General features: G+C 38.2%; 1 protein-coding gene across 1 annotated transcript; it reads right to left on the reverse strand.

Moving 5' to 3' along the window:
- Positions 1–4,078: 4,078 nt before the first annotated feature.
- On the reverse strand, positions 4,079–7,998 carry LOC149829178 (putative ubiquitin-conjugating enzyme E2 16). The gene is made up of 6 exons (XM_090017304.1): positions 7,929–7,998; positions 7,692–7,795; positions 7,495–7,597; positions 7,320–7,383; positions 4,455–4,543; positions 4,079–4,366 (listed from the first exon to the last, which is right to left on the reverse strand). The coding sequence occupies exons 1-6, from the start codon at positions 7,950–7,952 to the stop codon at positions 4,271–4,273; spliced, it is 480 nt and encodes a 159-aa protein (XP_089873430.1). The 5' UTR covers positions 7,953–7,998; the 3' UTR covers positions 4,079–4,270.
- Between the last annotated feature and the right edge of the window lie 4,038 nt (positions 7,999–12,036).

Genomic DNA, 12,036 nt, shown 5'->3' on the forward strand with positions numbered 1-12,036 from the left:
ATGAAGTTTCATACCAGATTATTTTACCGAGTATGGATCGAGTCTGGTTCATGTAATCCTTATAAGGTCCAGGGATGGTTTTTCTTATAGCAGATTCGGTAAGATCCAGGTTCGGTGCCCACACCTCAAAACAGATCCGGGTCTGAACTCACCTGGGTTCAAACTAGATCCTACCCGTTGGCACCTCTCTCTCTCTCTCTCTCTGGGTTTCAATGGGTTGGGTTTGAATTAGACCTGACCGGTACCAAACCCTATAGAGTCAGGGGTTTGGTGAGAAAAAAAAATGGTCGAATTAGAAACATGGTCAAACCCAAAGGCTCTGACTAGTATATAGAGCTGAGTATGGTTCGTGAAGTTTCATACCAGACTCAGGTCCCACCCGAGTTCGGATTAAAACCCATGATTCTTTCAATATAAAAAAATAAAAATATCTTATTTTACTGGGTATGGACCGAGTGTGGTTCATGTAATCCTTATAAGGTCCAGGTATGTTTTTTTCTTATAGCAGACCAGTAAAATCTGGGTCCAGAACCGGTTCCCATACCTTAAAACAGATCCAAGTCCGGACTCACCTGGATCCAAACCAGATCCTACCCGTTGACCTCTCTCTCTCTCTCTATTTAAAGGTGTAATTGGGTCGAGTATATCGGGCCCAGACAGAATAGTCCATACATGATATTGATAGACCCGTGTCAAGACCTGGCTAAAAATGGATGGATTCCTGGCAAGCAGACGTAGACCTGAATCAGTGTGTACTCAACCTGTTTTCATGTCTGACCTAAACAGTTCTATAAAAAATCTGTACGGGAGCTTATTGATGCCAAACCCAGTTTGTATCCAAACCCGTTTTATACCTGTCCTGAAATGAAACCATTTTGGACGGATCTATCACCCAAACGGACTCTAACCTCAACCTAATTTGTAGCCAAGCTCATCCTCCAATTTTATCCAAACCCACTTAGAGCCGATTTGCCACATCTATTTGCATATAAATTTCACTGACATTAATCAAATAAGTTTCTTTGATGATAAATGGCATCCATACATAAAAACAAATGACTCCTATAAACTTTTCTACTTACAAGTGCTCACAATAGAGTTTATTAATATGTAATTATGTTAAAGAATAATATCCAACCTGATTAAAAATGCAGAAAATGATCGTAAAATACTAGTAATTTGACGTGATTTTCAAAACATCCGACAATTTTTGATATTCTCCTTATATCTAAAATCGTAAATATCTGACATCATTAGGACAGTTTTACCATTCGCAATCGTGAATTTAAGCATATTTGTGATGAAATTGTACCTCTTGTCGAATATGTCCAACACCCACTTTTTTATGTGAATTTAGTCCTTGCAAACTCACATAAATTTATTTGTGAAATCTTGATGAAATTGAAACCATCAATATCGCAAATATCCTACTCTTTTGTATATATTTTATATTTTGCATAAATATATCCATGAAACTCCACTTACCACTAATTTCGTAAATAGCTAACTTTTCGTATATAAATGAGTTTTTCAGGGTTTTTGTTTTATTTTTAAATTCTGCGAGTACATATGTGATCTATGTACCTGATTTTATAAGGATAAGCTCTTGAAGCGTTCGATTATAACACATGGGTGGGTTTTTAAAAGGTTCAAAAAATCAATGGTCCAAAATATTTATAAATTTTTTAGGCTCCAAATATCATTTTTCATCAAAAACACATGATCCATGTGTGGATTCCTCGTAAATCGACCATGCCCAATATATTTATGAGGTTAAAACTACAAAAAAACCACCAAAAAGGCAGAAAAAACCCATTTAGCATGTACCATTTGACACATCAATTTTGCACCTATCTATATATATTTTTATTGTACATAAATGCAATTGATTAGTTTGTAACGTATATATGCAAAATATAGAAATTTTGACTGATTTTATTGATATATATATTGCTATTATACATTAATGTAATTTATTAGTTTGACATGCATGTGTGTGCAAAATGTAAAAATTCATTCTAATTGACCAATTTTATTGATTAAATATATATATTACTAATATACATGAATGCAATTGATTAATTTGTCATTTATGTATGTAAAATGTAGAAATTTGTTTTAATTGACTGATTTCATTGATTAAATGATATATATATATATATATATATATATATATATATATATATGGAAACTGAACATATTATGCCTCATTTCTCATTTTGTCCTGTTCTATCCCATAGCTTTTGTTTTATAATAGATATGTAGCAAGGTCAATTTAGTGAAAATTGACTCTTGGATCATGTTTTTTGACAGAAAAACATATTTTTAAGAGCCGAAAAAACTGTTACCTTCATAACCATTGATTTTGGATTAGATTCTGGCAATCCAAAAGCCGGTTCCCACTAAACAAAACCTATATATCACATCTACAGTGTTAGACGCAAGGGAAAAAAACTTAAAACTACTATTTTTGAAGGAGCTCAAGGTGACAACAAAAAGAGAAACCTAAGGAACACATCTCTCTCTCTCTCTCTCTCTCTCTCTCTCTCTCTCTATATATATATATATATATATATATATATATATAGGGAGTAATGGGTCTGTGCTAAACCAATTTGGTGCTAAACTGCATGCTAAATGGTTTTTTTTCGGGATTTTTTATTTTATTTTTAAATTCTGACTGTATAGATGTGATCTATGTAATTGATTTTAGAGGGATCAGCTCTAGAAGTGTTTGATTCCAACACATTGGTGGGTTTTTATAAAGTTTGAAAAACAACAGTCCAAAATCTTTGTAAAATTTTTAGGCTCCAAACAATCATTTTTTTCATCGAAAACACATGATCCAGGTGTGGATTCTTAGTAAATCGATCATGCCCAACACATTTATGAGGTCGGAACCGCATAAAAAGCACTAGAGAAGCCCAAAAAAACCATTTAGCACGCTGTTTAACACCAAATTGGTTTAGCACAGACCCATTTTCCTATATATAGGCAGCCTTATTGAAAAACAATGGTTAATCACTACACTTAATAGTGACATTTAATAACCACCGAGGTGGTATCCCCCTGTGGCAAGTGGGCTGAAGGCCCAGGTTCGAATCCCTCTGACCCATGGAGCTTAAGAGATATATAAAAAAAATAGTGACATTTAAGATACGACTAGCTGAGCCAACTTTAGTGTTAAACGATTAAATGTGGCTGACACTGATAGGTACTTTAGTTTTAGGTGAGCAAAACTTTTCTAATGCTCATTATATTAACTCTGGTTTCAGTGCATGATACGCAATGAAAAATATTATGATTGATCGAGATTGTTTTTAAAAGCAACTATATACATGATTTGCTAAGTCATTACCTTGTCTTTAATTATGTGTCATCATGCTTTTGTGTTTAATAACATCATGGGTGACATCTAATTTTTGAGCCAATCATTAGATAGTTATAATATGGAAAGAATTAATGAAGCCATGCTATATATGGGCAACATGTAACAGTACACTCATAGATTGAGAAGGCTATTATTTTTTTAGAAAACGTGGTAACTGGTGATTCATCTCACAATTGAATTCAAATTGAGTCCATTTGCACATATTAAATGACCTAATCAACTTGGATTTATTTTTTCTTAAGTTCCATACAATTGATTGTATCTTGTATTAATAAAACAACACAACTAGTTGTAGTCTTGATTAGTTAATGTTTTAGATGGGATGCTTTTGAGTTTTATTTAAGTCAAATTCACTCATATATATCTGAATCTTAGATTCATACCAAATCATTAGGTAAATATTGATTATAAAATCTAGTTTTTGCAAATGTTATAGGTTATTACAGTATCCTGACCTACCTGTTTTTCTAACAATTAGTTCTAAAAGAATGGCTATTAAAAAGAAATTCTTAAAAGAATGCAAGAGGCATGAAGATGTTTGTTGACTTAATTTTCATATTCTGAAGTCTACACACCTTCCAATTACTCATAGGCCATAGCCATTTTGTAGGACAACCGCAGTTCGATACGATGAAAAACTCGAAAAAAAATGACCAACCCAGATATTGCAGTGATACTGCCATGAGATTTACCAAGAGAACTATTATATTTTACCTAACAAGGACTTGCTTGCTAAATACAGTGTTCTCCATTACAAATACCAGGAGCATGTGCATTTCCAAACACACTTGAGACTGGCACTGGGGAAGAAGAACCAGTATGCAGTTTGAAATAAAGTTACTAAGCTTATGGCCTGAAGGAGATTTGCTTGCGCATCATCTACACTTTGTCGTCATGGAACCACCATCTCGTCTCCTTTGGCGATCTACCATTGCGGCAGTTCTTCACATAGCGGTCATTGTCTTCAGGGCGTTTCTATGTAGAAAATGAGAAACCTTACAGTTAGGAAAGAAAAAAAAATACTGGGACTTTCATGGCTATAGAGAAGACAATTGAGTAGAACCTTTGCAGGGGAGCTTGAGAGCATGGAAAGAATGCTGATACAGATGGAACTCACAGTCATGGCTGGAGACCACGAATCATACAGAATATCTGATCAACAAAAATATCTAGTTCATTACTGCAATCCACATAAAGCATCTACATGTACTTTTACCTAATTATAAAATCCACAAAACAAAATACGAAACACTAGACAATCTGTACGGAAGATAAATAATAACTTTGTCACCAAGAAAGAATAATACCTAGGTCCAACTTTAAGTTACACATGATAATTTAAAACACTGAAGCACAACAGTCTTAAACACAGATACCCACAGCATACCACAAATGAACTAGTGCCAAACATGAAGCTATTTGTATTTGAAAATACCAGCTATGCAACAGTCGACAAATTCTCCTTCACTACAAAGTTTTCCTTCTTTTTTTTCTACCTTTTTCTATATTTTTTCACATAAAGGTCACTGGATGGAAAGTTGGAAACTCAATACCAATAAGCATGGAACATCAACTAAGCTACAAAGGCCACCAAGTCAAAAAGTTGATCAATTGGGAATTGTAGGTGGGGATGGTGGCTGGAAGGAGAACATTCTCAAGGACAATATAAAAAGATAAGAGCATTTTAGAGCCCTATGGAATACAAATGACAGGTGGGGAAACCTTTGAATGACCAGAACAGGCATGTTTCTAAGAAGTCACTGTAAGAAAAAGAAAGCATATGATGCACCAGCGACTAACTTGGCGACAAGAACAATGTTGGTTGGTCAATAATTAGTTGTAGATTGCAAGTCGGAGAACAAAGTGATTCTGTAAATATGTTGAGCTCAAGACAAATGGAATATTCAAATGTCAACTAGGCTAGCGTGAAACGGTTTGTGTGTGTGTGACCGTAAATGGGCCACTACATTAAAAAATGAAAATAATGAACATGTAAAACTGAACGTGAAAGTGAAAAATATGTATATTATATACTACATGGCATATAAGGATATGTACTTAATACAGTCTATTTTACCTACAATTTAGTTGGAATCTCACAGCATGGTCGATTTAGTGGAAATCAACACTTGGATCATGTTTTTGGATGAAAAACATGTTTTTTGAGTTGAAAAAATCGGCGCTTTTATAACCATTGTTTTTTTGCATCACCAGAAAAATCTGTACATAGGTCAGATTCTGGCAATTCAAAAGCCAGTTCCTACTAAAAAGAGGATGTAGATCACATAGATGGTATCAGTTCCATAAAGAAAAACAAAAAAAAAGAAAAAAATTGAAGTTTGCTTAGTCATTTGTACATACAAACAATTGTAGCAAACTTTAACCTGGCATATAATACACTTACAAGTTACAAATGACAGCATCTAGAAGCAACCAATGCAAGCACCCAGAACTACCAGCAAAACTGGTACGGTAGGCGATTTGAAAAATCTGTTTTACGGAATTGTAATATACAACATATTGACAATAACAGAGACCGTGCCATCAAATTAACATGAGCTTTTTCATTGTCAGAAATGGAGCAGGCAGATAGTGTCAGCTCTTCAGTCCTAATGTCTTATATGACTCAAATCAGATTAACATCTTCTCTCAAAAAAAAATCAGACTAAAATCATGCAAGATTACTCTTGAAGATCAGTGATTTCACCTTTACAAAAGGAAACACAAAAAAAAGAATGATGATCTGTGGGTTAACGAATATAACATACTAAATTCATCAGCTTTTAATATCAGAACAAAAGAAATGGAGTACTAAATAGAGTAAAAGACCGGCAAGTGCACCAAAATGAGGCATCTGATGCAGGTAACTACAACCATTGAGTAGTCATTGTTATGAGTATGGCCTGCTTATTGGTACACAGAACAAGCAATCCAATGTGGTCAACCACCTTGGTGGGCAGCTATGTCACATGGATACTCCATTCTAACTCCTGTTCTGTATCCCTTTATATACAAATCATATTAGAAACTACATAAAAATTGCCGTATCCGTGCATCCGCAACCGTATCCATGTGACATAGGTGGGAAGCTAAATGTAGGACACTTAACCAGAATATAATGCTCATCATCGGCTATCATTCAGCCTTCCACTTATTCACCATTATCCCTTGGGTTTTTTTTTATATATATGAAATTACACGTTATAACTATACCTCAAAAAAAGAAACATGCACACCTATTTCAGATTATCAATGCATTGCTCGAGACTTCATATCATAATTTCAGCCATCCTCAGTCTGCTTGGAGTCCCATTCAGATTTCAGACTATCCTTAATGGAGGGTAATTTATACGATTTAGAAAAAGTAATGTCAACTCCGCTCCTACAAACCTTCACCTAGGTACATTACTACCTTAAACCGATATATGTTAAGATCCACCATCCACGAGAGGACTGCGGCTTCCCATGTTATCAACCTGATCTTACATAAACGCCTGGGACGTATTTGAAAAGGTCCCTCGAATGAAATAAAAGAGGTATATCTACAAGATGAAAGCACAAACCCAAGAACAGAAACTTAAAATTCTACCAAGAACCCTGGCATGTGAAATTATCTATACAGGCATGAAATGATTGTATGACCATGTGAAAGATCACTAGCCAACTACAACAGAACTAAATGCACGGGATGTAAAAAATCTAGCAAGAATCCCACCATGTTAATCAACAATTCAGTCCACGAAATAATCGCACGACCATGTCAAAGATCGCCGGCCGATTTCAAGAGAATTAAAAGTATGCAACGTAAAATCAACAACAAAAAAAAGCATTTTACTGAAGACAGAGAATCAAAATAAACCCCAAAACCCCCAAAAAGAGAGGAAAAGAGAAAGAAAACCCCGATATTGAATAAAACCACCAAGATTACCTAAACAAATATGACCGTTGCTATAAATGTGCGGGTGCATGGGCGCCGGATGGAGGAAAATCACCTACCAAAGAAAAAACAAAACAAAACAACAAAATCACCCCCAATTTCACCCACCAAACAAAGAACTCAAATAATCCCCGAAAAAGAACCGACTGAACGCCCCCGACCGAACCTGTGGCGCCTCCATAGGGTAATGCTCGGGAAAATCAACCTGAAGCTGGTACGATTCGCTGGCGTAGAGCGTCCCGGGAGCCCCAACCACTTCAATAACCCACCTGATCCACCAATTCAACAAACACACACCCATAACCACCTCAGAACACCCGAAAAACGCGCAGAAATCGCGGGGGACGGCGATCGGGGGCGTACCTCTGGAGATTGTCGGAGACCTTGTGCTTGAACCCGGAGGGGGGGCTGACCTGCCATTCGATAAGCTCTTTCTGGAGGCGGTTGCACGCTATCTTGCTGAGAGCCTGCACCAGCAATCAAAGGAATCGAAAAAACAGCAAACAGTGAGAAAAAAAAGAGTGGGCGTCTTCAACGAGAAGACGGAAGAAGGCTTCGATGAGAGAAGGTAAGGTTAGGGTTAGGGTTAGAAGGCAGAACCTTGCGAGAAGCAGAGGCACTCATGCTGCAGAGAGAGAGAGAGAGAGGACGAGGTGAAAATGAGGGAAGCGGGGACAAATATTTAAACGACGCCGTGGGTATTTATACTGCGGATAATTACGGAATTGCTCCTGGGAAGTATCTGGGTGGTATCCGGGAAGGGGACCTTCATGTACGGGTGTTAACGGGTCGATTTTGACCCGGACCCACCCGTACCTAACCCAGGGTTTGGTGATAGATAAGAAGGTCTGATTAGAATCTGGAACGAACCCAAAGGGTTCGATTAGTATATGGAGTCGTGTATGATTAGTGAAATTTCATACAAAACCCGGCTCTGACCCGTTTTAATTAAGATCCGTGATTTTTCAATGTAAAGGAGATTTAAAAATATTGTTTATAGGGTATGGTTCATGTAATCCTTATAGGACCGAGTATGGTTTTCTTCATAGTGAACCCTATCAGACCCGGGACTAGACCGGGTACCCGCACTTCAAAGACAGATTTGAGTTAGAACCCACCAGGATCCGAACCAGATCTGACCCGTTGACATCCCTACCTACCTTTATGCGTTTATCTTTGCCCATTTGAGCGAACGGTCTCCGATGGTTTCTTTGTTTGGGGCTTGAAATAAGAAGATATTACAACTACGCCATCCTTGTTGATGGCCATTTTGCGTGTTTGGGGAATTTTTTTTCCTCTTTTTTTTAATGGTAAAATCTACTAAGATGCAATGTATTTTTTTCATTATTCCTTGGATCCTCCACATATATATTTTTTATTTCTTAAATTTCTGTCAAAAATATCCACACAATTAGGACCTAAAAATTGTGAGCGAATAAACCCGGTCCATCCCGGTTTAAGCCTATGGACCCAATGGTCATGCCGTGAAGAGGGAACCCCTGCCAGGCCCAAACCGAGCCTAGACCTAGCCTGGTTGGTCAATGAGCTGGGTAACCGGGTTGGGCTGGCCCGGCCTGGCTGTTTTAGGGTCCCCCTATCGACTCTCAAGGGATCGGAGGACCAGCCTTATACTTGAAAGAAAAACTGACCTCCAAATTACTTAATGGCTAAGTCCAAACCCAAAATCATAAATATCTCTGGTATTCTTTCACACTGAACAAGTAAATCACCCTCGAGATCAGAGACCTAATCGCGCTGGCTATGTCTGATGTATTTACGGTCACTTTCCTGACGGGGTTTGGGTCGACTCAGATATACTTGGGATCAAACTGGGTTTGGGTTGGGTCTGTCAAACTCTGTGTAAACTATACTAGGGCCCTGCTTGAATAGGGTCTGATTATTTAATTGGGCTGGGTCTGGTATGACTTGATTTGAGCTTAAGTTGCAAAATGCAGCCCCATGGGCAATGGCCACCCATTGGTGCACCTTGATGGGTTTTTTTCATTTATAACCCGAAGAAACTGCAGCCGAGCACGAAGACCCTGCTGACTCAGCCTGCCATACCTACCGACCCCTGCCCCCGAGGCCTATGCTATGCGTTGGCTTGCGCAGAAAGGCGATGCCCATGAAAATAGAACCTTGACTGCCCATCTAGCATCCAAGGCCCCACCCCACTAAGCAAGCAGCTTGATGGGTTGGATACCAAACCTCTTGACAACCCTAGGGTTTGCCTTGGGAAGCAGCAAGCAGGGGGGAACTCAATTAACAAGGATTTAAGATAAGTATATACTTGGTTAAACGTATGCTTGGAAGTGAGGGAAATTGAGGCTTTCCATAGGAAGGAAATGAGTTCATTGATTGAAGTGTTATGTCCATCTTAAGGGTGTTTCAGTCTTTTTTCGATATGAAGGAGTATTTTACAAAAGGCAAGGGAGGCAACCACGTAGTAGGTGCACTAGTTAGGGATATATTATTCAATTTATAATAAGAAATGACTTTTCATCATATTTCTATAACAATATTTTTTCTATTAAAAATTAAAATATGCAGTATCGGCTGCCTCTTCCACCAGAATCCTCAAAATCACGTCCTTTTTCTTTTCTGAAAATCAGGAGAAAAAATTTCAGACTTTTTGCAGATGCCATCGTTCAATTCAAATATTACCTTTATTTTTAGGGTTCTTTTCAAAATGTACAGTCTACTTTGCTCCCTCGATTGGGGCACCAATCTTTTAAGAGAATTTCCATTTAGAGACTCATAATTTACCTGATATTTCAAAAAAGGGTTTGGCGCAGTGGGATGGGACCTTGGCCACTAGGCAGGCGGTAGCAGTGGACTTGGGGGGCGGGGACAAGGTCTCCACTCCCGCCCTGTCTCAAAATCTTGCCCTCCATTCTCGCAACAATTTTGATTTTAACCTCCATCCTCACTTCATGTCTTCCATCCTCGGTCCAAATGGGGTGAGGTGGGGTGGGATCCATTGACTCTCGGTTCATTGTCATCCCTAAAGAAAGATTGGGGACGGGGGCGGGGGCGGGGCGGGCGAGATGGGGACCGGACGGGGTGGGGGAAAGTATAAGTCCATCCCCACTTCCATTCCTGCAGGGATTTTGATTTTAACTTTCATGTTTAAGAGCCATAAAAAGGTATTTTTTTAACCTTTGGTTTAAAATATGTGATTTACCTATCCAATTTTGCAACAGGGACATTTTAATAATTCCAATATGCAACAGTTCGCCATTAATGTCGCTATTTGACGGTTTCAACGAAAAGTTGTATCCTAAAATGTCTTTTTGTAAAAAATACGGGACTCCTTTTGAAATATGAACTGTGAACGGAAATTTCTCAACTTTTAATGACCTCAACGTCCCGCGGAAACTAAAAATCACGTAAAATGACCAAAATGCTCCTCAAAAAAAATATGAAAGACATGTTTGGTTCGTATCCCTGATCACAAACTAGGATGTGAAACGGGTTGAGGACGTAGACAAAATGGATCCACAAATCCGATAGGAAAAACCTTTGCAACCCAGATCCAATTAACTCTTTGCCCTTGCAATAGCATGACTTATAGAGGAAACCCCCAAATGGGATTTGATGCAATTATCTAAGCAAATAGGCGAGATCTTTTTGCCTCGATAAACGGCAATGAATCAGTTGGATATCGGATCCAAACTTGACCCGTTGCTATCCTTCACCGCAGTGTTGCCAGGTACCAGACATCTGACTGGTCAGATGCTAAGCTTGGATCCGGGTAGGGTTTTCACATCTGAATCTTAAAAATGACTAAACCAGATCCATGACAAAAAGCATTTACATGTAAAACCAGTTCTAAACAAGATTGAGAAGCTAATTGGATCAGCATCTTGCTGTGTCACTTCTTTGAGTCTGTCATTAGCTCCAGGACCCTCTGATAATAGGTGTAAGTGGGTTGCACTTGATTGGAGCTCCGATCTAAACCGTATAGTTTTCAGATGTGGATATATATTAAACTAAGATCCCACAATTGGATTCCTTTTGGGTTTTTATTAGAATTTGGAATGTCAGGATCCATGTTCCCATCCAATCAAATCCAAAACCTTTGCATTTTTACATGTAAAACCCTTGTTTTTGTTCTCTTTATATCGGATCATCTCGTATCCATCTAAAATTCATACCTGTATTCAACTTTACTACACATGATCTAGTTTGAATTGGATTTGCGTTCAGATTGGGAATAGGTGCTGATATTAGCACTCAGATTTGGATCTAAAGTAATCTGGCCCATATCCAACCTGTTTGAACTTGTACGTTGTAAGGGTAAAATCGACATTTCACAGTGGGCACGAAACATGATGGATATGTCCGGAAGATTTCTCAGAAAATTCCTCGACAGTATGGTCACAGCTGATTCAAAGAAGCTTCCTTTTAAAGTCAACGAGCCGATGTCAATCATAGACCTATCTCATGGGTGACCTCATTCTCCTACACGACTCACGACTCCATGACTCGGTCAAGGAGGTTCGGGTCGGAGACGACCCCGATACTTTTAGCAGTTTGGATCTGGATAGATATAGTCGGGTCCAATGGGATATGGTAAAGACCTACTTATGTGATAAGTATCAGCAAGCAACCCTCTGTGGGTTATGGAAAAAAGCAACGCTTCGAGAAAGCTGGATTTTTTTTTTCAAAATTTTGTGATTGCAAATTGTTGGATCTTGGTAATTGG

The sequence above is a fragment of the Nuphar pumila genome, chromosome 9, assembly GCF_984573655.1.
Source record: "Nuphar pumila chromosome 9, dmNupPumi1.hap1.1, whole genome shotgun sequence".
In the NCBI taxonomy this organism is placed as follows: Eukaryota; Viridiplantae; Streptophyta; class Magnoliopsida; order Nymphaeales; family Nymphaeaceae; genus Nuphar; species Nuphar pumila.